Source organism: Leopardus geoffroyi, chromosome E3 (genome assembly GCF_018350155.1).
Source record: "Leopardus geoffroyi isolate Oge1 chromosome E3, O.geoffroyi_Oge1_pat1.0, whole genome shotgun sequence".
Classification (NCBI taxonomy): domain Eukaryota; kingdom Metazoa; phylum Chordata; class Mammalia; order Carnivora; family Felidae; genus Leopardus; species Leopardus geoffroyi.
The window spans coordinates 20117452-20143832 of record NC_059340.1 but is presented as its reverse complement, the minus strand read 5'-3'; the positions used below and the strand labels follow the sequence as shown (position 1 = coordinate 20143832).

The 26381-nt window shown below is 50.1% G+C and overlaps 1 protein-coding gene across 1 annotated transcript in view; it reads left to right on the top strand.

Moving 5' to 3' along the window:
• Nucleotides 1–404: 404 nt before the first annotated feature.
• Nucleotides 405–26381, top strand: part of IL21R (interleukin 21 receptor) — a 34930-nt gene continuing 8953 nt past the window's right edge. Inside the window, exons 1-3 of the mRNA XM_045460540.1 lie at nucleotides 405–1007; nucleotides 22167–22231; nucleotides 25054–25156. Of these exons, the coding sequence (XP_045316496.1) occupies nucleotides 22183–22231; nucleotides 25054–25156 (152 nt within the window). The 5' untranslated portion in view covers nucleotides 405–1007; nucleotides 22167–22182. The remainder of the gene's footprint in view (nucleotides 1008–22166; nucleotides 22232–25053; nucleotides 25157–26381) is intronic.

The window sequence follows — 26381 nt, the reverse complement described above, 5'->3', positions numbered from 1 at the left end:
GCGTGAGTGAAGCATGGGACCTCGGGGCGGCGGGGGGGAGGGGGGGGGTCTCTGGCCCTGGGCCCTCAACTTTCTCTCTGAACTCAGAGTTGGGCTCTCAGGACCACCGGGGCCCCCTCCCTCTGGGTCCACTAACCTACCTCCACACCCCTCTGAGCCTCGGTCGCCACATCTGTGAGAAGCAGTGGCTCACGGGCCCTGCCTGCCTCATAGGTCATGACCGTGAGACCTGGGGGGGGGGGGGGGGGGCGGGTAACACCACCCATCCGCAAGAGGCACCATCACCCTGGTGGCCCCAAATGTCTTCCTAGCAGGTGACCTTTGGTGAGCGAGGGCTCCGCCAGGGGCCCGGCCCCCTCCCACCTCTTTCTCACTCCCTCAGGGAGGGGCCAGCTGCTCTGTGGGCAGGGCCTGCGGGGAGAGCTGCTGCTCGCCACATCCTCCCCTGCCTCCCCACCCTGTGCACGCGGCAGGGCAGCAGCCGCGCTCTGACAGACCCATGGGGCTCTGCCGAGTGACCCATGGGCTCCGGGGCCGACTGTTTGCTCCTCCCTGAGTGTGACTGACAGCCACACGGCTGCCTGCCTGCCTGCCTGCCTGTCTCTCTTTGCGTCTGCCCGGCTGGCCACCTGCCTGTCTGCTCGACTTCCCTTCCCCTGTCTGTCCGTCTGCCTGTCTGACCAGCCCTGGTCTGCTGTGGGTCTCTCCCTGGTGCAGTCGATCTCTGTCCTCTGTCTGTGTGTGACCTCCCTGGGATGTGACCGACCACTGCCTGTGACCCCGGCTGGCTCTCTCTGTGTGGCCTGCCTGCCTAGGGCACGGGGCCATCCGTCCCGGTGACAGGTCGTAGGCTTGTCTGGCTGGTGACTCAGGACAGGCTGTGGATCCCCACCCCCTACACCTGCCTGCTCCCTCTGACTCCCGTCCCACGCCCCCACCCCTGGAAGGCCACTGGATTCCCCCCCAGCACACAGAATGGATTCCTGAGGGAGAAGCTGGGACAGCAGGTAACTCAGCTCCAGTCACTGTTCTCTGCGGGGGGTCTGGCGCCTTCTCTGCCCGAGGTGGGAGGACACAGAGGGGTTTCGCACCCTCCTCGCAGCTGGGGACAGTGAGGCCGGCAGAGCTGGGGCTGGAGTCTCCTGTTCAGCCCAGCCCAGGACGCCCAAAGTGCCTTTTTGTGCGTCTGCAGGAGGCCTGGGGGTCTGGAGGCTGGGACACGGCTGAGATGACCCCATGAGCTGTCTGTGGAAACCAGCTCCAAAAGGCCGGGGCTGCGGGAGGAAAGCCGGTCCCAGACCAAAGGGGATGCCACAGTCACCGCGGTTCCCGGCAGCTGAGGAGGGCAGGGGTGGGCACGGGGGTGACGGCGTGATGGTGTGGCATTTCTACGGGGCCCACTCTGGGGAGGGGCATCGATTTTGGGGGCAGATTCTGGGTTTTAGCGTCTTTGTGTCCTGTAACCCCTCCACATGGATTTCTGTGCCCATTTCACAGACAGAGAACAGGGGCTCCAGGGGTAGAGCGATTTTCCCAAGGGGACTCAACAGCGCGGAGCAGGGCGGGCAGGTGACTCGGAGGCTGGCCCCGTCCTCCACGCTGTCTCCTTCTCACCAAAGCACAGGGGATGGGCCGATGGTGAGAAGCCAAGGGCCCTGGGTGCGTGGAAGAGAGGGAAGCCGGGAGGCGCGGGGAGGCTGAGTCTGGAGGCATGGGTTGAAGTTTGACATGTGGACAGGAGAGGAAAAGAAGGAGGAGGCAGACACCTTCCCGGCAGAGCAGCTGGGTGGGGAGAGGCCTCTGGTGGGAACCCTGGACTTCGAGAAGGAACGGCCAGCCTGCGCAGTGGGAGCAGCGGCCCCGGGGCCGGGGGCATTCAAAAGCCACAGGCTGCTCCCCTGAGGACATTTGTATTCCCCCGGGGGGAAAGCATGGGTTTAGAAGCACATGGCCAAGTGGGGAAAACCTGGCGGGTTCAAAAGCCGGCCACGCGACTCCCTAGTTGGGTGAACTTGGGCAAGTCTCTGTGCTTCTTCCAACCTCATGGAGCCTCAGTTTTCTCATCTCTAAAATGGGGATGAAGGCAGCTCTATCCCCGTGGGGCTAGTTGTGAAGATTGGGGGGCATAAAAATATGGAAGTTGCCGGTTGGAGATCCGCCCAGGAAGACAGCTTGTTCCACCAGGAAGGGGGGCCCGTGGCAGAGGAGGGCCAGGGTCCAAGAGCGGTGGAAGGTGCAGGGGGCACATTCGAGAACCTGCGATCGGCTTCCCTCAGCCCCCGCGGTTCTGGTCCTCCGAGCACCGGGGCTCAGCCTGCTGCTGGCACTTGAGGGGCTCCCGTTATCCTTACAACATCAGGTGAGGCCGGGAGCCCATTCAGCCCATTTCACAGATGAGGAGATCGAGGACCCCAGGACCACGTGGCCGTGAGACGCAGAGCTGGGTTTGGGCCGCCGGTCCGCTTGGCCGCAGGGCCACACCTGCCAGACAGGATGGCATAAAAACAAGACTCAGAGTCTCGAGAACCCTTCTGAGAAGGGGAGGGACAGGCCTGACGATCTGCTCCCCATGGGGGACTCGAGGGAGCCCTGGTCCTGCCCACCTCACACCTGGGAGGGTGTCTGGATCCTTACCACCCCGCAGTGGAGGAAACCAAGAGCCCGAGTGTTAGGAGAAGAACAAAATCGAGGGCCCGGAGGCGTGGGGTGAACAAGACAAAGCCTGAGCCCTAGGCTCCCACCTGTCCAGTGAAGGGTGGGGGTGGGGGCTGGGGACCACAAAAGGCTTGAGGGCAGTGGCGGTGGGCAGGTGGAGGAGGCCCGTTCAAGAGGAGATGGAAAGAGGGAAGGCACCAGAAGCTTGGGGAGGCACCATTTGCCTCCCTGGTGCCTGATAAATAAATGAATGAAGGGAAGAAGGCATCCTCCACGCAGGGAGGAGAGCCAGTGCCTTCAGAATCCCTGCAGGCAGGAGTGATGGCTGGGAGGTCCCCGCTGTGGTCAGGTGGAAGGCTGTGGGACCCGTGACCCGCGTGCCAACACACCTCCAAGGGCGATCCGGGGCCTTGGAGGCGGCCAGGACTGGGTGGAGACCCAGCTCCGCCCCCTAGTTCTGGGGTGACCTTGAGTAAACCACTTCACCTTCCTTGAACCTCCGTTTCCCCGTCTCTAACATCCATTTCCGGTTTGTCGTGAGGTTTTATTCTATGTGTAGTTTTTGAGCACCCACTGGGGCGTCAGGCACTGTCCTAGGTCCTGGGGATTCAGTGGCGGAGACAGGGGCAGCGCCATGAGCAGTGGTTCACAAGAAATAGTAGCAATTACGCTTTACCTTAGGGATGGCTGGTAATAATTGCCTTGTTATTCGCTAGAATGCACGGCATCCCTTCCGGCATACACTAAGCCCTCAATAAACGGTAGCTCGCATGGTGATTTTACGATCCCTTGCACAGCTGGGGAAACTGAGGCTCAGAGAGGGGTAGGGTTTTCAGGGTCACCCAGGGAGTCATTCGCAAGCAGAGGGAAGGAAACTGGGGAGAGAGGGGGGAACAGACACTTCGAGGAGAGGCCCCTTCCTCGCCCCCTTCTCCCTTGCCCTCCCTTGCCCTCCCTTGCTCTAGGGCACCCCGAAATGCGGAGGCGGGGCTGGGGTGGGGGGAGCGGAGAGGAGCCCCACCCCCACCCCTGGCTCACAGGTGCCACCGCCCCCACTCCTTGCCTGGGCGCCTGGCCAAAGGGACTTTTGATGACAGCTCATATGCAGGATCTGAGTAAACCTGGAACTTCTGAAACAACCTGAGAATATTCCCCAGGGTGCAGGCAGGGGCCCTGCTGATGCCCCCCCGATGGCCAGGACACCTGCAGCAAGGGGCCTCGCCTGCTGGTCCCCACAGCCCCCAGGAAGGGTCCGGCCACCCGAAGTGTCCCCAGAGAGGTGGGGCAAATACCCCAACCTGGCTCCCTGCTCAGGCCCCAGTCCTTCCTCGCTGTGTGACCATAGGCAAAGCACTGGGCCTCTCTGGGCCTCTATTTCCTCATCTGCAAGGGAGCTTGATGGTGTACGTTGGGACTAGGGCCTGCCAAGCTTCTCCTGTACGAATCCGTGACACTCAGCCTACTTTGGCCAGGGCAGACTGGTGGGGGGAGGGGGGCCTGCCAAGCAGGGGGCCGGACAGAAGGCAGGCTGCCAGCCCTGCCCCTACCCCTCACCCCGCAGCTGCAAACCTCTCTTCTTTCTCCTGGTCTGGCTGGAGTGAACGGTTGCCCAGGCTGTTCAGTAGGCACAGCTCGTTCAGGCTAAAAGAGGCTTCGTGGACCGGGATCCCGGCCCGGCTGGGAGACAGAGGAAGACTGACAGGTTGGGATGGGACCTTCCCCTCATGTTCGGCTCCTACTGCCTAAGCTATGACCCCAGGGTCCTGGGACATCTGTCCTCAGACACCCACAACCCACCCCTTGCCACTGGCACACACACAAAAAAAAAAATTGTGAAAAACAACTGACGTTACCCACTCGCCTACAGTGTGCCTGCCCCACACCACCTCGGCCAGGCCAGGGCGCTGCCCCATTCTGTGGATGAGGAAAACTGAGTCCCAGAGAAAGGAATGGATATGCCTCAGGGTGCCCCAGGGCCACCAGGCTGATTCTCCCCCAGCCTGATGCTCTGCTTGGCTAAGAACTTTCTGTATGACCCTGGGCGCCCCGCCATCCCTCTCTGAAGGTTCCTTGTTACTAATCCGATGACAGCAGTCGTGCCTGCTCAGACCCTGGGAGCTGAGGGTGTTGCTCAGGGTGGAGGGAAGTTCCTGGGGACCGTGATGAAGCTGATGGGGAAACAGATGTCTCGGGGGCTGCCTGCGGCCCCACTCCTCGCTCCTCGTGTGACTGGACACGGCAACTCTTACCCTCTTTCGTTCGTTTGCCAACTCCTCAGCGACTCGTCGAGCACCCACTGAGTTCCCGGCCCCGTTCTGTGTACTAAGGATACTTTCTTTGGTGAACAAAACAGATGATTTCCCAGCCTCCCGGGGTGGGGGTGGGGGTGGGGGCGGGGCTTATGCTCCGGGACAGAGACAGGTCATAAACACAAAAACAGAAGCGTTTACTGACCTGACCCTAATATTACAACCGTGGAGAAGGAAACAGAAGGATGTGGGGCCCAGAGCACTGCAGGGGAGACCCAGACCAGCCAGCGGCGATCGCCTCCTTGAGGAGGCGACCCTGAAGTTGAAACCGGAGGATGAGGAAGCAGAGAAGCACGAGGAAAAGTGTTCTGGACAGAGGCATGTGCCAAGGCCCTGGGGTGGAGGAGGAGAGTGGGAGCACTGGAGATTTTACGCTTATCGACTACGTAAAGATGTTCCAGGCACCACATTTAAGAGAGTGGAGTCGAAAAGAATAGCAATTCATTTCGGAGTGCACGGTCTATGTAGGTTTTAGCTCTGAGGGTGGGCCTCAAAACCCATTACCCTTTCACGTGGCCGCCCGTGTCACAAGTGTTTTGAGCCTCCACTGCGTGTCGGGCACCGGTTCATCCCTGGCGTGGTTCAGCGGTAGCCAAGAGGCACACGGTCCTTGCCTGCCTGTTGCTGCGAACGTCCGTGAAAGCACCCCGAGCAGGGTGCCCTCGTGGAGGGAGGGACCCCAGAGGAAGGAGTGACTCATACTCTTTGGAGGGGTGGGAGACTGCCAGAGGAGGTGACAAGTGGACTGGATTTTGAAGACTGAGTAGGAGGCTGTCAGTCCGCCCCGGAGGGTAGAACGTTCCTGTGGCTGAAAGAACTCGTGCAAAGGTGTGGAAGCCAGATGCATGGGGACTGTTGGTGAAGCTGTCGGGAGCCTGGGGTACCTGCAGCTCAGGATGGGTGCTGGGGGCCAGAGGGAACGAATGTTGGGGGGGCAGATCCCGAAACGTGTTGAATGCTGCGCTAAGAAATTTGGGGTCTTCCCTGAAGGGCAATGGGGAGCCACCGAATGATCCAGTTGCAACGGGGACGTGGTTGGACGTGGTTGGGAGGGCCACAGCTGGGTGCTGGAGAGATCAGGGAGGAGGCCGGCCGGAGGGCAGGTGGGCAGAAGTCCTTCAAGACCAGGGGTAAACTGGGAGCCCTTTTGCCTATGTTCCCTTTCGGGAAGTCCCTCAGTCTTGACACTTCCCCATCTGACGACCCGTTGGCTCTTGTTTCTGGCATGGCTGGGGAGTCCCTTTTCACCCACCTCGTTTCTCCTTGGTCCCTCTGGGAAACGGGCCACTTTGCTTTTACCACACTCCTCACCTACCTTTCACTTTCCAGCCCCAATCCCCGCCCGAGCCCCGCTGGAGATGACAGCTGACCTGTGACCCTCCACAATCCCGTTCCTGAAGCGTCAGTGAGGGAAAGACACGGGGTAACCAAAGCTTGGGTTCTTTCCAGTTTGGGGAGGTTGTGAATGCCGCTGCGGGGACCCTCCGGCCCATGTCTGCGCGTGAACACGTTTCTCTTCGATGCCCGGTCTAGAAGTGGGCTTCTGTTCAGCAGAAGCGTCCCAGGGTGGCCGTGCCGAATGGCACGCACCCCGGAAAACTGAGGGGAGGTTCAGAAGTTTGGGTTACCCTGCGTCCTTCGTAGACACGGCATGGTGTCTGCCTTTCTCATTTTAGCCTTTCCGGGTTGACGTGTAGTGGTGTCATACAGAGATGTAAATTTGCATGATGAGTCATGATTTCAAGCAACTTTTACTATGCTTCTTGGCCATTTGGAAGGTCTTCTTTGGTGAAGTGTCTCTTTAAGCTCTTTTCCTTTCTTGCCAAACGGAGTTTTGTGCTGTTTATCGTTGTGTTTAAATGAATTTTTTTAAACGTGTATTCATTTATTTTGAGGGAGAGAGAGCAAGCCGGGGAGAGGCAGAGAGAGGGGGAAGAGAGAGCCCCTAGCAGGTTCTTGCACTGTCAGGGCAGAGACGGACGCGGGGCTCGATCTCACAAATCGTGAGATCGTGACCTGAGCCGAAATCAAGGATCGGACGCTTAACCAACTGACCCACCCAGGTGCCCTTGTTTATTGTTTTGTAGGAGTTCTTTACATATTCCGGATACAGATCTATACGTGTGTGTATACACACACACACACAAGCTATATATATATCACAGATACATAAAAATAATATATAACATATTTTATAATTTAGATATATTACATATTATATGTAACTATATAAAATATGAATTATATATATAATTATATCCAAGAAACCTATATTGTATAGATACAGGTATAATCTCTTCCCGTTTCCCTTTTCCATCCTCTTAATGAAATCTTTTGGGGGACAAAAATTCTTAATTTTAATGAGGTTCAACTTATCAGTCTTTTTCTTTATGGCTCGAGCTTTCTATGTGCTGTTTAGGAAGTGTCATCGACCCTAAGGTCATGAAAATATTATCCTCTGTCTCCTTGTGGAAGTTTTATTGTTTCACCTCGGACAATAGGTCTACAAAATATCTGGAAAGTGGAGGGTCAAGGTTCATTTTTCCTCATACGAATATCCAATTGATCACCATCTTTTTTGTTTGTTTGTTTCAATCATGCTTTCCCCGTGACTTTTCGGTAGTGCCTTTCTTGAAAACCAAATGACTATAAACACCAGTCTATTTCTGGACTCTATTCCTTTCCATTGGCAAGGTTTTTTTTTCCTTTGCAACAATACCACATTATTTTTGATTCTCTAAACTCTTCTCAGGCCTTCTGCATTTCTGTATAAATTTGAGCACTGGCTTGTCAATTTCCACCAAAGGAAATCTCGCTGGGGATTTTCTTGAAACTTGAGATTTCATTTGAAACTTTAGTCCAACGAGGGGAGAATGGACATCTTTAAACTGCTTAATTTTCTCATTCATGACCATGCATCTCCCTCCATTTATTGATATCTTTAAAAATTTATGTAACTAATATCTTGTAGGTGTCAGTCCCCAGCTGGGGACTTCTTACCTTTGTTTTGTAGCTTTGTTTTGTTTCTTAAGGTTTGCAGGGGGGTTTGCAGGCCCCCCCCCCCCCATCTGCTGAGGTCATAAGTGCAAGACAGAGCATCCCAGCTGTGGACTTCATAAACTAGTAACATGTTTTGTATCCTCTTAACAAGTTTTGCAGGGACCATACAGAACAGGACAGTATTGTTAAGTGTATGTGTGTTGTTGTATGACCGATCTCTGAAACTTTTTCACCTTGCGCAACTGAAACTTCGTACCCATTGAACCACTCCCCGTTACCCACCACCTCCCCCCCCATTCCCCTGAAAAACCACCATTCTGCTTTCTGTTTCTACAAGTCTGATGACTTCAGATCTGTCGTATAAGTGGGATCATGCAGTGTTCGTCTTTGAGTGGTTGGCTTATTTCTTTTAGCGTAATGTCCTCAACATTCGTCCACGTTGCAGCCTTCTTTCTTTTTTAAGGCTGAATGATATTCCATCGTATGGGTGTAGCACATTTTCTTTATTCATTCATCAGTTGGTAAACTTAGGTGCCTTTCAGGTCCGGACTGTTGTGACTAATGCTGCAGTGAACATTGGCGTGCAAGTCCCTTTGAGACTCTGTTTTCAATTCTTTCGGATACCTACCCAGAAGTGGGGTGCTGGATTGATCACATGGTAGTTCTCTGTTCGATTTTTTGAGGAGCCTCCACACTGTCTTCGGTCACGCCCGCACCATTTACTAATCCCACAAAGAGGGCATAAGGGTTACGGTTTTTCCACATCCTCACCAACATTGTATCCAACTTGATAGGCGTGCAGTAATAACTCATTGTGGTTTTGATTTGCATTTCCCTGATGATGAATGATATTGAGCATCTCTTTTTTTTTTTTTTTTTTAATTTTTTTTTTCCAACGTTTATTTATTTTGGGGACAGAGAGAGACAGAGCATGAACGGGGGAGGGGCAGAGAGAGAGGGAGACACAGAATCGGAAACAGGCTCCAGGCTCTGAGCCATCAGCCCAGAGCCTGACGCGGGGCTCGAACTCCCGGACCGCGAGATCGTGACCTGGCTGAAGTCGGACGCTTAACCGACTGCGCCACCCAGGCGCCCCTTGAGCATCTCTTCATACACCTGTTGGCCATCTTTTTCAATCTTCTTTGGAGAAATATCTATGCAAGACCTTTAGTCATTTTTCAGTCAGGCCATTTGCTCTGTTTTGTTTTGTTTTGCTACTGAATGGTAGGAGTTCATAATCCTGAATGTATCCAGTATATGGTTTGCAAAATATTTGGTATCATTCTCTAGGTTGTCCTTTCACCTTATTGATTACTTCCTGTGCTTCGCAGAGGATTTTAACGCGATCCTGTTTGTCTACGTTTGCTTTGCTGTCTGCGTCTTTCTCGTCAGTGTCATAGCCAAGAAATCATTGCCAAGCCCAATGTTCTGAAATTTTCCCTTATGTTTTCTTCTAGAAGTTTTATAGTTTCAAGGCTTACATATAGGTCTTTAATCCATTTTAAGTTAATTTCTGTGTATGAGGGAAGAGTCCATGCTTCATATTCAGGTTTCCCAGCACCATTTGTTCAAGAGTCCTTCTTCACCGAAGGAGTTCTTCAAAGAAAGAGTCCTATCTTCATTGGCCGTGTATGCAAAGGTTTATTTCCGGGTTCTCTATTTTGCTTCATTGATCTGCATGCCTGCTTTTATGCCAATACCTACTTTGTCTGTCTATACAGCAGTATGTGCCTGTCTGCCTTTATGTCTATACCTACAGTGATTACCGTAGCTTGGGAATACGTTTTGAAATCAGGAAGTGTGAGGTCTGTAGCTTTGTTCTTCATTGTCAAAGATTGCTTTGATTATTTAGAGTCCTTTGAGATTCCATGTGAATTTTAGGATGGTTTTTTACCTATTTCTGCAAAACATGCCATTGGGATCTTGACAGAAACTGCCTTGAATCTGTAGATTGCTGTGGACATTTTTAGTATTAAGTCTTCCAATCCATGAACATGGGATGTCTTTCCATTTATTTGTGCTTTCTTTTCATTTCTTTTAGCAATGTTTCTTTTAGCAAGGTACTCTTTTAGAGTACAAGTCTTTCACCTCCTTGGTTAAATTTCTTCCCAAATATTTGATTGTTTTTGATGCTATTATTAATGATATTATTTTAATTTCCTTTTGAATTGTTCATTGTTAACATATAGAAATGCAACTGATTTTTGAGTGTTGATTTTATATCATTTGTTCATTAATTTGTGAATTTGTGAATTTGTCAATTAATGAATTTGTTAATGTATTTGTTAATGTGTGTGTGTGTGTGTGTGTGTGTGTGTGTGTGTAATCTTTAGAGTTTTCTCTATATAAGGTCATGTCAGCTATGAACAGAGATAATTTTACTTCTTCCTTTCCAATTTGACTGCCTGTTTTTTTTCCTAATTGCTTTGACTAGGACGTATAGTTCTATATTAAATAGAAGTGGTGAGAGTGGGCATTCTTGCTTTGTTCCTGACCTTAGAGGACAATCTATCAGTTTTCTACCACTGAGTAAGAGGTTAGCTGTGGCCTTTCATATATGACCTTTTTTGGGTTGAGATAATTTCCTTCTGTTTCTGGTTTGTTAAATGTCTCTATCATGAAAAGATGTTGAATTTTGTCAAATGCCTTTTCTGCATCAGTTGAAATGATCATGTGATTTGTCTTTTGCTCTATTAATGTGGTGTATTTTTGTATACTGAATCATCTTTGCATCCCAGGGACAAATTCCACTCGATTGTGGCATATAATCATTTTGATATGTTGTTGGATTCCATTTATTAGTATGTTATCAAGGAGTTTTGCATCAGTATTCATCAGGGATATTGGTTTGGAGTTTTCTTTGTCTGGCTTTGATATCGGTATAATGCTGCCCTCATGAAGTGAGTTTGGAATTGTTCTCTTAGCTTCAATTTTTCAAAAGACTTTGAGAAGGAGTGACATTAATTCTTCTTAAAATGTTTGGTAGAATTTACCAGTGAAGTCATCTGGTCCTGGGCTTTTCTTTGCTGTGACAGTTTTGGTTACTGAATCAACCTCCTCACTATTTATAGGTCTGCTCAGATTTTCTATTTCTTCATAATTCAGTGTTGGTAGGTTGTATGTTTATGTTTCTAAGACTTTATCCACTTGTACATTATTGAGTTTGTTGGTGTATAATTATTTGTAGTATTCTCTTACAATCCTTTTTATTTTTGTGGCATCAGTCGTAATGTCTTCTGTTTCTTTTCTGATTTTGGTTACTTGAGTCTTCTCTTACTTTTGTTAGTCTAGCTAAAAGTTTGTCAATTTTGTTGATCTTTAGAAATACAGTAGATTTTTTTTTATATTGTTCTCATATCCAGTATCCTTGTTCAATGATTATTATCCTAATAGTTTGTTAAGTATCTGGACTTTTCTAGGAGCTCAGTCCTTATATCATTTTACTCTTTATAGTTTTCTGATCTTTATACATTTATTTATTTTTCTTGCCTTACTGCATTGACTGGGGCCTCCAGGAGAAGACACTCGTCTTTTTCCTGCCCTCAAGTATATCATGTTCAGTATTTGACCATTACACATGATGTTGGTTGTGTATATTATGCACACATGCATGTCTGTGCGCTCCTTATCAGATCAAAGAAGATTCCTTCTATTCCTGATTTTTTGAGAGTGTTTTAAAAAATCACAAATGGGTGTTACAATTTTTTATCAACGTTTTATTTTTTTTCAACGTTTTTTAATTTATTTTTGGGACAGAGAGAGAGAGACAGAGCATGAACGGGGGAGGTGCAGAGAGAGAGGGAGACACAGAATCGGAAACAGGCTCCAGGCTCTGAGCGTCAGCCCAGAGCCTGACGCGGGGCTCGAACTCACGGACCGCGAGATCGTGACCTGGCTGAAGTCAGACGCTTAACCGACTGCGCCACCCAGGCGCCCCAAGGTGTTACAATTTTTTAAATGCATTTTCTGGACCTATGAAATTATGATACACATTTTCTTTTTTATTTTCCTAATGTGATGACATAGATTACTGACTTTCAAATGTCAACCTAACCTTGTATTCCTGAAATAAACCTCACGTGATAATGATGTGTATCACATATACACATATACACATTTTGTGTATATCGTTACCTTTGATTTGTTAATATTTTGTCTGTATATTTATGAGAACGATTGACCTATAATTTTGCTTTCTTTCTTTTTATTAAAAAATTTTTTTTAACATTTATTTATTTTTGAGAGACAGAGAGAGACAGCACGAGCAGGGGAGGGGCAGAGGGAGAGAGGGAGACACAGAATCCAACGCAGGCTCTAGGCTCCGAGCTGTCAGCACAGAGTCTGACGCGGGGCTCGAACTCACAAACTGCGAGATCGTGACCTGAGCCGAAGTCGGTCGCCTAACTGGCTGAGCCACCCAGGCGCCCCTAATTTTACTATCTTTTAATGTCAAGGTGTTAAATTTTATTTTTATTATTTATTTTTTATTTTAGAGAGAGAGAGCGAGAAGGAGCACAAGCAGGGGAGAGGGGCAGAAGGAGAGAGAGGGAATCTTAAGCAGGCTCCAAGCTCACTGGGGAGCCCAACATGGGGCTCAATCCCATGACCCTGGGATCATGACCTGAGCTAAAATCAAGAGTCAGATGCTCAACTGACTGAGCCACCAAGGTGCCCCTTAATGTCAAGTTTTGATACAAAGTTATGTCTTTCATTCTAGGGTTAGTTCACTTACATTGGATGAAAGTACACTGACGTGTTTGGGATTAAATCCACCATTTTGCTATTCTTTATTCCTTTTTTCTTCTTTGTTTCCTTTTTCGGAAGAATAAAATTTAAAACGTTAGTATTGTATGTTTCTTTTCTGTTTTATTTTCTTTCATAATTTTTTAGGGCTTATCTTAGAGATTACAATATGCATATTTGATTTTTTTTTTTTTTTGAGTCTGCTTTGTGTTGGTCCTTTTATCATTTCCCAGACAATACAGTAACCTTTAACTTTATTCACTCCTTACCTTTGGGGCATCATGGTAATGTGTTTTAATTCTGCATAAGTTTAACCTTCCTAAGACCTTATCAGCCTATCAGTGACAAGTTAGGGTCTATTAGTGACAAATTCTCTCAGGTGTTTTGCTTTGGTTTGCTTTGAAAAATATCTTTATTTTTAAAGATTCACATTTCTTAAAAATTGTAATTAAGATCTAATTCACGGATTTATTTATTCACTTTTTTTTTTTAATTTTTTTTTTCAACGTTTATTTATTTTTGGGACAGAGAGAGACAGAGCATGAGTGGGGGAGGGGCAGAGAGAGAGGGAGACACAGAATCTGAAACAGGCTCCAGGCTCTGAGCCATCAGCCCAGAGCCCGACGCGGGGCTCGAACTCACGGACCGCGAGATCGTGACCTGGCTGAAGTCGGACGCTTAACCGACTGCGCCACCCAGGCGCCCCTATTTATTCACTTTTTAACAGTGTACTATTAAGCGGTTGTTAATACATTCACAAGTTGTGCAACCATCACCCCTGCTAACTGCACAATATTTTCATCACTCAAAGAAAAAAAAAAAAAAGCCATACCCATTGGCCATCATCCGCCATTCCCTCTCCTTCCAAAGCTCCAGCCCCTGGCAACCACTAATCTCTTTCCTGGCCCTATGAATCTCCCTGTTCTAGAAATGTCATGTAAATGGAGTCATACAATTTGTGGCTTTTTGTGCCCGGTGTCTTTACCTCAGTATAAATTTTCAAGGTGCATCTGTGTTGAGGCATGTGTTAGTACTTTATTCATCTTTACGGCTGAATAATATTCTGTTCTATGGATATTCTATGCTTTGTCCATTCAACTGATGGACATTGGGGCTGCTTCAAGTTTGGGACTGTTATGAATAATGCTGTTGTGAATATTCAGGTACAGAGGTTTTTTTTAATGGGCGTATGTTTTCAATTCTTTTTACTCTGTACCTAGAAGTCAGTTTGCTTTGCCATGTGGTAGCCCCATATGAACTTTTTGAACTGCTTTCTATGGCAAATGTACCATTTTTTAAAAATCTTTTTAACGTTTTTTTTTTTTTTTAATTTTTTTTTTCAATGTTTATTTATTTTTGGGACAGAGAGAGACAGAGCATGAACGGGGGAGGGGCAGAGAGAGAGGGAGACACAGAATCGGAAACAGGCTCCAGGCTCTGAGCCATCAGCCCAGAGCCCGACGCGGGGCTCGAACTCACGGACCGCGAGATCGTGACCTGGCTGAAGTCGGACGCTTAACCGACTGCGCCACCCAGGCACCCCAACGTTTATTTATTTTTTGAGAGAGAGAGAGAGAGACAGAGACAGAGAGCAAGCAGGGGAGGGGCAGAGAGAGGGAGACACAGAATCCAACGTAGGCTCCAGGCTCTGAGTTGTCAGCATAGAGCCCGACGTGGGGCTCGAACTCACGAACTGTGAGATCAGGACCTGAACTGAATTCAGACACCCAGTTGACTGAGCTACCTAGGCGTCCCAGCAAATGTATCATTTTACAATCCCATGAGCAATGTATAAGGATTCCAAAATGCTACATCTTTTCCCCCCCACTTTTAATTTTTCTGTTTTTAAAATCGCCATCTAGTGGGTGTTATTTGAGTTTCCCTAATGACTAATGATGATGAGCATCTTCTCATATGTTCATTGCTCATGAGTATAACTTCTTTGGAGAAATGTCCGTTCAAATATTTTGTACAATTTAAAATTGCGTTATCTTTTAGATCTTGAGTTGTAAGAACCCTTTAAATATCCTGATACTAGAGCCCTAACAAATATATAATTTAAAAATATTGTTTCTCAGGGGCGCCTGGGTGGCTCAGTCAGTTAAACGTCCAACCCTTGGTTTTGGCTCAGGTCGTGATCTCATGTTTGTGAGTTCAAGCCCCACGTCGGGCTCTGTGCTGACGGTGGGGAGCCTGCCTGGGATTCTTGCTCTCCCCGCTCTCTCTGCCCCTCCCCCACTCCCTCTCTCTGTGTCTCTCTCTCAAAAATAAAGAAACTGTAAAAAAAATAAATAAACATAAACAAAATCCAATTTTTTTTCTCATTTTGTATATTGCCTTTTCACTTTCTTGCTGGTGTCTTTTGATGCATAAAAGTTTTAACTTTTGAAGTAGTCCAATGTATCTATTTTTTCTTTGATGCTTGTGCTTTCGGGGTCATAGCTAAGAAACTACTATGTGATCAGGGTCACCAAGAGTTCCACCCGTGTTCTATTTTTAAAGTTTAATAAGTCCCCCTCTTACAGCGCGGTCTTCAATCCGTTTTGAGTTAGCTTTCGTACATGGTATGAGATGGGAGTCCAATTTCACGCTATTGCATGTGGATGTCCCATTGTCCCAGCACTGTTGGTTTCAAAGGCTATTTCCCACCCCCCAGCAAATTGTCTTGGTACCCTTGTCAAATATCACTTGAACACAAACGTATTAGTTTCTCCCTGGACTTTGAATTTGATTCCATTGAAATATATACAGGTTAATATCATACTCTGTTGATTGGTGTAGTCTTGTAGTAGGCTTTGAAATAGAGAAGTCTGAGTCCCTCAAGTTTGTTCTTCTGTTTCAAGATTATTGTGTCTATGCTGGCCCTCCGTGTCTCCATATGAATTTTAAGATCAGCTTTTTAACTTCTGCAAAAGAGCCAGCTGGGCTTTTTATAGGGATAACTTTGAATCTGTTGGTCGTTTGGAGAAGTCATCTTAACAATACTGTCTTCCAATGCATGAACGTGGGATAGCCTTCCATTTATTTGGGTCTTCTATCATTCTTTCAACAATGTTTAGTAGTTTTCGGTGTGTAAGTCTTGCACTTTTGTTAAATTTCTATTTCATTCTTTTTGATATTATTGTAAGTGAAATAAATTACTTTCTTCTTTTTTTTTTTTAATGCATATTTAGTGTTGAAAGAGAGACAGAACAGGGGAGGGGCAGAGAGAAAGGGAGACACAGAATCCAAAGCAGGCTCCAGGCTCCGACGTGTCAGTACTGAGCCCGACCCAGGGCTCGAACTCGTGAACCACGAGATCGTGACCTGAGCCAAAGTCCAGCACTTAACCAACTGAGCCACCCAGGAGCCCTGAAGTTACTTTCTTCATCACACATTCAGATTGTTCATTCCTGTTGTACAAAGATACAATTGGTTTTTCATATTGTATCCTGTTTTTCATCTTGTATCCTGCGACCCTGCTAAACTTATTAGCCCTAACAGTTTTTGTTTGTTTGTTTTGTTTCACTTTGGCTTTTTGGTGTGGATTCTTCGGAATGTATATACAAGATCATGTCATCTGCAAACAGAAATGCTTTCCTTCTTCTTTTCCAATCAGGATGACTTTTATTTCTTTCTCTTGACTGGTTGTCTTGGCTAGAACTTCCCATACAATGTTTAATAGAAATCATGAGAGTGGACATCTTGGTCTCGTTTATGATCTTACAGGAAAAGCTTTCAGTTTTTCACCATTAAGTATAATGTTAACTGTGGGATTTTAGTAGATCTTTTTTTTTTTTTTTTTTTCATATTGAGCTTGCCTTATTTTTGCGAAGGATTTTCTTTTATGTAAAATTCTAAGTTGGCTTTTAGTATGTATTTTTCTTTAAATTTTTTTTTTTTAACGTTTATTTATTTTTGAGACAGAGAGAGACAGAGCATGAACGGGAGAGGGGCAGAGACAGAGGGAGACACAGAATCGGAAGCAGGCTCCAGGCTCTGAGCCATCAGCCCAGAGCCTGACGCGGGGCTCGAACTCACGGACCGCGAGATCGTGACCTGAGCTGAAGTCGGATGCTTAACAGACTGAGCCACCCAGGCGCCCCTTTCTTTAAATTTTTAAATAGTTTTCCTATAATGTGTGTAGAGTGTGGGTTTTGTTTGTTTGTTTGATCGTTTTTGTATTTGTCCTTCTTGAGGTTTGTAAGACTTTTCAAATCTTGGATTAATGTCTTTTTCTACTTTTGAAAAATTCTTAACCAATGTCTCTATTATTGCTTCCAACTTGCTCTGTCTCCTCTATGTTCTAAATCCATGTACGTGGGACCTTTTCGCAATGGATATGTCTCTTTTGCTCTTTTCTGTATTCTTAAACATTCTTTTTCTTTGCGTGCTTCAATCTGAGTATTTTCCATTCCAGCTCACCAATCCTCTCTTCTAATGTTACTAATCTGTTGCTAAATTCATTCAATTCTTATAAATTTCGATTAATTGCATTTTCTTAGTGCTGGGGCTTCTACTTTTAAATAGGTTCTAGATTTCTGGTGGAATTCCTGAACATCCTCATCCGGGTTCTTTTAAATCGTGGTAGATAATGCCACTTTCTGAATCGCCCATGTGTCCGTTTCTATTTTCCTCTTGGTTTTTGGTCATTTGGTACTGTTTCCTGGTCTGCCTTGTCAATTTAATTGAATGCTGGACATTGTGCATGAAAAATATAGAGGCTTTGAGTGAAGCTAACCTTTTCCACATAGGTTCTAACTTTCTCCTAGCAGACAGGCAGGTCATTTGGATGCAGTCACAGCTCAACGGGTCCTGACTTTTCCTTATTCCCAAGGTGTACCCTTTCCCAAATAACTGGGTATTTACCAGGTCCCATCTTCCTTGTCAGGCCCTGAACTCCAAGACTTCCCTCAGCCTTGTGAAATTGTCAAAATCTCTTCTTCGGTTTTCAGCCTCCTGCCAGATTCTCTCTGCTGCTGGGTCCTTTGCAATGACTTGGCAAATGATTTGAGGGGAAATTGCGTGCAGGATTCCAATGCATTTTTTTTTTGCTCTCTCTCTGGAACCCCGGCCTCTCAACTACTCTCTAACTTGGTCGCTCTCTCTCGTGTCTTCTCACGTTTTTTTCTTGCTTAGTAGCTGTTCTCGACTGTAAGGCTTCCATCTGATAACAGCTACTCCACCGTAGCCAGAAATGGAAGTCCCCCTTCACGTTCTATTTTTGCAAATACGAGATTAACTGACATGTGACCTTTTATGAAACAGTTCGGTCATACAAAAAGGTGTGTCAGATAATAGAATCAACACCCATGGGAGCTTTGTTCGGTTTCGCCAAACTGTTGACACATTTGGATACCACCCCCCCATCCCCTCCCCTCCTTTTCTACACTATTCAGAGTTTGATGTTTTTTTTATCGTCCCCTTGAACTTCCTTATACGGCCAGGACACAGGTATGTTCACCTAAACGAGAGAGAGAGCGCTGTTTTACACAGTGTTTTTGTGACAGAGATGGCCTTCCATGCATTTCTGCTTATTTTATTTTACCTTCATCATGCATTTTGCTTGTGGGGGTCACTTGCTTTGTTGGTGCGGAGCTACGATTCATTTTCACACGGAGCGATCACACCACAACTCATCTTTCCATTCTCTCGCGGAAGGGTATCCACACTATTTCCCAGACACGACTGGCCGTCAATAGGTGTTTCCATGGCACCGTGTCCTCAGCGCCCCGCGATGTTGTCAGACTTCGAATTGCCACCAACCTAGTAAAATTAAACGGCACGTCATTGTGGTTTTCATTTGCATGTCTTTCTTGACTGTGAGGTTAAGCACTTTCTGATCCCATGGCCCCTCCTTCTCCTGCTTCTGATTTCCGACCTCCAAGCTTCTCTACTTCCCTAGAATCTCCTGGAATTCGGCTTTTAGTCTGAACTACTAAAACCCCTGAGCTCTGAGCCTGGTGGATAAACACCCCTCCAGGGCTCCGGGCCATCCCCATTTTACAGATGAGAACACAGAGAATCAGAGGGGCCAGGAACTTGCCCAAGGACGCACAGCTGGGATCTGGGCGCCCTTCACTCCTCTGTTGAGACCCCAGCGGTAGGCCCTTCCACAGGGGGTCCCACCGCAGGAAGGCGCCTAGGGGACCCTCTGCCCTTCGCTCAGAAAGCACACGGGAGGTTTGGTGTGCACCTGGGGAGAAAGTGCTGTTGTCCTCACGACTCAGCCTGAGCATGAAGACCCACTGAGGGGCAGATTCTGGCGCAGGGAGAGCGCGATGGGACCGGGGAGGAGGCCTTTACCATTCTGGGCTGTTGTTTCCCAAATGGAGGGGCTGATTTTAGGTGTGAAATATCCCTGCAGCCCCGAATGAAAGAGTTAGGCCTTTTTCAGTCTTCTTTTAGTCCTCTGATCCGGGAAGTGGTGAGAATCTCAGTTTGGCGCTACGTGGCCCTCGACACCCCTCTGATGCCCTTGAATCCTCCTTTTTAATGGACGCGGGCGGGATTGCCCCACTTGCACGTGTCAGGCAGGAGATGGCATCTCACTCAAATTCAGTTGCTCTCTTTTGTTTCCCTTGCGTTTAGTTGTACAGCCGAGCAACCATTTGGTTTCAGAAACACCAACAGAACATCTACAAATATGTTGGGCACTGTTCCCGGGGCTTTACAAACACTGAGTAACGTACTTCTCCCAGGGCCCCTCCGAGGTGGGTACGGTTAGGATTGTCTCCATTTCACTGATGAGGACTCTGAGGCCCAGGAAGTTTCCCTGAGGTCACGCCGCCTATAAACGGCAGTGCTGGGGTCTGAGCTGAGGCAGGCTGGCCCTGAGCCTGTGTTTTAACCACCGCGGTGACACGGTCTCTCCATTTCATGCCAGTTACCTGTCGATTGCAGGGATTCATTTCCTTTCGGGACATGTTTATTGGAGCCAGAAATGGAAGGCAAGGTAAAGATCATTAGCAAGTAGATAATAGCGCCCGTGAAAACCTTGAAGGCAGTTAAGTGGCAGGCGTTCTGGAACATTCCAAGGAGGCTTCACGGATACAAAGGTAGAGGAAGGGGGCCACGAAGACTGAGTTTAGAGGGTCGGGAGGAGGAAAGGTGTTCGAGGAGGAGACTCAGCACACGAATTCGCCTCATGCAAAGGCAGAGAGGCATGCTGGGGCCTCAGGGCTAAGGGGGTGCTGAGTAATTCACAGAAGCTGGCCAGTAATTGCAAGAACCCAACACCTTTGTATAGCATTTTACACTTCACGGAGCACTGTCACATCTGTTTTCCACTGACCCGAACTGCCAGGTGCAGTGGGCATGATTGTCCCGCTTTTAGAGATGATAACCGAGGTCAAAGAGAAGAAACACCAGAGATAAGCTGTTATTTGCTCCGAGATACGCTGGCTTCAGATTCTGGGCCCCTTTGCTCTATTCCACTGTATCCAGGTATCTTTGGGGGCAAGCAAGAGAAATATAATTCAACATGTTGAGCCAAATAGGGTGTGTTTTTTCTCCAGCTTGTATAAACGAAAAGGCCAGAGGTGGACATCAGATACGGCTGGATCCAGGTCCTCAAATAATGCCATGGGGATTCTGGATTTGTATTTCTCAGGTTTTGAGAAAGTTTCAGGCAGGCTGTCCTTAAGAGGTGATAAAGATTACCAGCTTCCAGGGGCGCCCGGGTGGCTCAGTCGGTTGAGTGTCCGGCTTCGGCTCGGGTCATGGTCTCGCGGTCCGTGGGTTCGAGCCCCGCGTCAGGCTCTGTGCTGACAGCTCAGAGCCTGGAGTCCGCTTCGTGTTATGCGTCCCCTGCTCTCTCTGCCCCACCCCTGCTTGTGCTCTGTCTCTCTCTGTCTTTCAAAAAAAAAAAAAAGATTACCAGCTTCCAGCAGGCTGGTAAAAACTGAAAAGTTTTTGTCTTCAACACTATTGTATCTGGTTCTATCTTCACGTACGTACAACAGCCAGCGCTCAGCAGCCAACATTATTTTATTTTCATAGCTATGCTATTTATTTTAAGGTGTGTGAGGAAAAAACACAAGAGCTCTGGATATTATTGCTTAGGATGAGTCTGGAGTTAGATTTTAAAAAAAAAATGTTATGTATTATCTAGTTTCAAGAGACAAAGAGAGCAGGAGAAGGGCAGAGAGAAAGAGGGAGAGAATCCTAAGCTGGCCCTGTGCTGCCAGTGCAGAGCCCGATGCAGGGCTCAAACTCACGAACCGTGAGATCACCACCTGAGCTGAAACCAAGAGTCAGATGCTTAACCGACTGAGCCACCCAGGCGCCCCGCTGGAGTTAGATTTTTTTAAGGGAGCTCATTTATAGAAAACATTAAATAAATGATAGTACACACGACCTACAAATATGGCCCACGTTTTGAAAGTGAGAAATTTAGGGACCTCTTGGCTAGAGCATTCCGGGGTCCCTCTACTTCGAATGCTCTAAAGTCTGTATGAGTCACAGCTGTGTGTTGGGTGTTTATGTGTCAGGGGCCACGTCCAGGGCTGACTGCAAAATGCTGTTTTGAACTCTCCCAAGAATCTGGGAAGCAGGCTTTACCGCCTCTCTAGGGCTCAGAGAGGGGAAGTGACCAGCCCAGAGCAACGCAGCTGGTGATCCCAACCTCTCAGTGCGCTTCGCCACTGCCTGCTTGGTGACTCGTCAGGGAGCTCAGAGGGAGCTCTTAGTGGGGCCAGAGTAGGGTGGGGGGAAACCCAGGATGGCGGGGGGAGGGGGTGTCTTCCCAATGTGGGCTCAGGGATCGTGTCTGGAAGAAGCCGCGTGTATAGCTCAGCCCCTGCATGGGTCATCCCTCTAGGCTCCCGTTCCAGCTACAGTCCTGACCCCAGGGGCCAGTGTGGATGAGGCTCCCGGGCCTGGGCAGGTGAACCCCGGGGCCTCTGGCTGGCACCTGCTTAAGCAGACACAGAGCTGGGATGCAGCAGGCAAAGTGCCCGCAAGAGGCCTGCAGTGCCAGCCTGGTGGGTCGCTCCTCCCGGGCAGGTCCGTGCAGTTCTCCAAAGAGGCCTCTCCTCCGTCTCGTCCGGGTCCCGGAGTCAGGGTGTGGGTCCTCCGGGGGGGTCCGGCCTGGGTTCCCCGCAAGCTTCCTAGCGTACTCACTAACCCGGGCTCTGTGACCGACGCGGAAGTCTCGTTCCGGGCTCACCTTATCTTTGGAATCCAGGAGGGCTTTCCTTCGTGGGCTAACCCTTGGATCTGCTACTCAGTGGGGAGCCCGTCTGTCCGGCCAACTAGCATCCACACGGGTGCTTCGTGGAGAACAGGACTCAAGATCTCTGCTTGTCAAATACCAGTGTCCCCTCCCCTGGGAGCGTCCACGGGCTCCTCAAACTCTGGCTTCTGCAAGAATCCGAGGCAAGGCTTCCAAGGGAGGGAAAGGACCAGAGACAGGGAGGCTGTTCGGGGTCCCTGGGTCCTCAGGCCTGGGCCCGCCCTCTCACTGTGCGTCTCTTCCAGGATCCCGAGAGCCAGCATGCTGTGTGGCTGGGCGGCCCCTCTGTTCCTGCTGATGCTCCAGGGTGGTGAGTAGGGGCCCCCCCAGGTCTGCGGGTGGGGAGGACCGGGCCGGCCTGTGGGATCCGGGGAATGGCTAGAAGCTCCGGGACAGGGGCTGTGGTGTCTGCCCGCTTGGGCTGGACCAGCCCGCTCTGTCACGCTGAACCCGTGCAACCGCAGGGCTCCGTTAGCCGGAAGGGGTTGGTGTTGAGTCCCGCGGGCGGCCCGGCTTCTGCAGCAAACAGCTGGGGTCTTCGGGTCCCCCTGAGGGGGTAAGAGACTCCTTCGTCTCTGCAGCTGCCACTCCTCGGAGTGAGGAAGTCCTGCCTTTGGGCTAACCTCCTTTTGTCTTGATGGACTGGCTCTCCTGAGAGATGTTTTTCAACAACCACAGGATCCTCAGCAGGCACGGATGGTCCCCAGTTGGCGGGGAGGAGGGGAGGTGGAGACCAAAGTAGCCAAAGTAGCCCCTGGAAGGCACCCCAGGGGACTAGAGGACGCTGCAGTTCGGAGGGAGAGAAGTCAGAGACCTGCGCTGGGAAAGGCCAGAGGTTAGACTTGGAGGCACAGCCGGGGCTGAGAGATCCAGGAAGCCTTCCCGGAGGAGGCGGGACACGGCATCCAGGCTCAACAGCGGGGCTGGACTGGAAGCAGGGGTCCCTCGGCCGCTGCTCTGCTGACTCTGAATTTCTCTCTGGTTTTGACCGAAAGACCCAGAGCTTCAAACAGTTTCTTCAGGAAACAGATGTCTGCCTCTTTTATTTTCCTCTTCTGAGTGACCAGCACCCGTGCTAGGTCACCCGCCAGGGGGCCAACGCCCCGTGGGTGCAAATAATAATCCCTCGCTGCGTACTGGGTGCCGGGAATCACCTCACCGCCCCGTGCAGTCCGTGCTGCCCGGACATCCGGTTCTCACTTGAGGACACCAAGGCTCAGAGAGGTTGAGGGATAGGCCCAGAGCCACACAGCCAGGCCGCTGGAACCCTAAGTCTGTCTCATCCCCGTGGGCTTAGCCTCTTTGCTGCTTTAACTGAGTGCCCCGGGCAGGCAGTGTGGTCTGTGCTGGTGTGATGCCACCCGCATACCCCCACACCCCGCACGGGGGCCAGTGTCCCCAGCTTACAATCAGGGACTCGGAGCAGTCATGAGTCACACGTCCACTTTTCCGGCCTCTCGCAGCCTCCTGCGCGCTTTGCTGACCCGGGGCAGGGGGTGGCCCGGGGGTTGGGCTACCGACCAGGCCACTGGGCCCCTGAAAGCACATCCACCCTGGCTTCGTGGCTGCTGTCCCCTCCCCAGTGTCTCATGTTAAGTTTGGGGCAAACTTTGTCCCCTGGTGACCTCGAGCCTGGCTGGGAATGGCAGCTCCCCTCCAAGTTCTGGAACCCTGAGGGAGAATAACCAGAGCATAAACAAGGAGTATATGAACGTGGCCAGCATGGTGGCTTCTGAGGCCCCGGGGTCTAGGCCCTGCCGAGATCAAGACAAAAGAGGTTTTCACCACCAAGTGTCGGCGCGGGGCCCCTGGGTTCCTCCCCGGGGGTGGGGGGATGCCTCCTCCTAGAGCTGGACTCCCCGCCACAACTCAGCGCCCTTGGTGATGGCCACACGGAGAATTGTGTTGAGGAGGATTCTGAGGGTCGCCCAGGGGAGAGAGTGCCGTGATCGATTAGTAATGTCTGCTGTGCCTGCGGATGTCTGTCGGTAGCTCAGATGAGAATTTCCTTTCCTGGGTGAGCGTCCCCGCGACCCAGACCCGGACCCGGACCGGGACCCAGAGTGACTGGAGGTGTGGTCCAGTCCCAGAGCCTCCAAGTCTTCATCTATAAGATGGCAGGGGCAGCCGAAGAAGGGTTTTCTGGCAACAGCCTCCTTGGCTGCAGATCTGGCTTCTGGCCTGAAGTGAGGCCCAGGAAGGGAATGTACCCACCACCCCCTTGGGCCTTCATTAGTGAAGGACAAATAGGAAAATAGCCACTAAGAATGAATCCGCTTAAAAAGGGGAACAAATTTCTGGTAAATAGCTGGGGGGTTGGGAGCAGGGGAAACAGGACTCTTGGCCCTTGATCTTACGAAACAAAACGAAGCTAAAGGTTATTAGATGTGTTGTCAAACGTTTAGGTGCATTTAGACTACGATTGCACCTATGCCTTTAGAATAAAGGGGAGCGATTCATGTCGGGGGTGGGAGAGCATGAAATCTCCCAACAAAACGGCCCATGTCACTCGGCGGAGGCAGCGGTGTGGCCAGAAGGATAATACGTTTTGGCCAAAGTATTTGAAGGCTTCTTGGTTTGGGGGGATGTTTTCTTACTCCTTCGACGCCCTTCCGGCCCCACGGAGGTCCACGCCCTGTCCCGCACCAGCTGCTGTGAAACAAAGGGCTCCTCCTTGTTGGGGGCTTGGGGGCATTTTCCAGCTGTGTTCCCGGTGACCTCACAAATCCCTCTCGCAGGACCTGCAGATTCACCCCTGCGTCTGGGGAGTTCAGAATTTGCCACCGAGAAGGGGACTGGCCAGGAGGGACACAGAGCTGGTGGCTGGACACGGGGCTCAGGGGAGAGAGGGCTGAGGGGGGTGGGGGCCGCTTAGTTTGTTACGTTTCACATTCAGAGTGTCCTGTCTCCATAGCTAGCCTTGAAACTCTGGGGTCACACAAGGGACTCCTAGGTGGCAGGGACCCCCTTCCCCAAGCCCGCATCTCAGTGGCTCCTGGGTTGCCATATTCGTCCTGATCCCGGGATCCCCGCCTCCACTCGCCCCCCAGCCCTTGAGGGGGTGAAGGAGTGAGGCTCCACTCGACCTCCGGCCCGCCCCCCACCACGGCCTCTCTCTTCCTAACCTTCCAGCCTGGGGTTGCCTAGACCTCGTCTGCTACACCGATTACTTCAAGACAGTCGCCTGCACCCTAGAGACATGGACCCTCCACCCCGGCACGCTCACCCTTACCTGGTAAGTGGCCGGGCCTCGCCGGGCCTCACCGGCCCTGGGACTGCGGTGGAGCGGGACCGCGGGAGACCACAGGCCGAGCTGGACCCACTGTGTGCCGGGCACGTGGCTTAGCAATTAAAATAACAGCCGCCACCTCCGGACGGTCCCGTCAGCAATGTCACCAGCAGCGTGTGGTTTAGCCCCAAGAAAGACTGTGAGCCCGGAATCACCGTGCCGGTCTTAGGGACGGCCACACGGGGCCCACCGACGTGTCCGGAGCATGCCCTTGAGAGATGAACGGGGCAGTTCGGTCCAGCTCCAAAGGCCGTACTCTCTCGCCCACGGAAGCCCAATTGTAATTTTGAGACCCGCGGATGACCAGACTCCCACGTGATTTTTTTTTTTTTTTTTTTGAGCCCTCCGTGCCTCCCTGCTCCGTGCTTCCTGCGAATGATCCCTTCCAGTCCTCACGATTATTGCACCCGTTTTACAAACGAGGACTCCGGGGTTCAGAGAGGTTATGCAACTTGCCCAAGGTCGCACAGCCGGTGACTGGTGGAGCTGGGGTTGAAACACAGGCAGCTTGATTCCAAAATCCGCGGGGCCCCCCATCCGTCCGTATGGTGAAAGAAAAGCCCATTGGCGACACTCGTTTAAGAATGGCGGGACAGGGGCGCCTGGGTGGCGCCGTAACCGACTTCAGCCAGGTCACGATCTCGCGGTCCGGGAGTTCGAGCCCCGCGTCGGGCTCTGGGCTGATGGCTCAGAGCCTGGAGCCTGTTTCCGATTCTGTGTCTCCCTCTCTCTCTGCCCCTCCCCCGTTCATGCTCTGTCTCTCTCTGTCCCAAAAATAAATAAACGTTGAAAAAAAAAAAAAAAAAAAAGAATGGCGGGACAGGAAAAGCAGGGATTTAGAGCCAAGGAGCCGGGGTGGGGTCAGTGGATAGAAAATTACCAATAGGACGAGGCCAGGGTAAGGGGGTTTCTGGCTAAATGACCTAATAGGGTTCTTGCTGACGGCAGCTCGGGCTGGTCGGGTGTCGCCCAGGGGGATGGTGGGAAGTGAGGAGCCTTGTCAGACATCCAGGGCCGGGGGATTCTGGCTCACCTGACTTAGCAGGAGTCTTGCCATAATTAATGCTACACCCTTGCGGGCCCTGGGGGCTCAGCAGAGCGCAAGACCAATGGGGTCCCAGAAGCTCTGCAGTGTGGGAAGTATCTGGGGAGACAGACAATAATCACACAA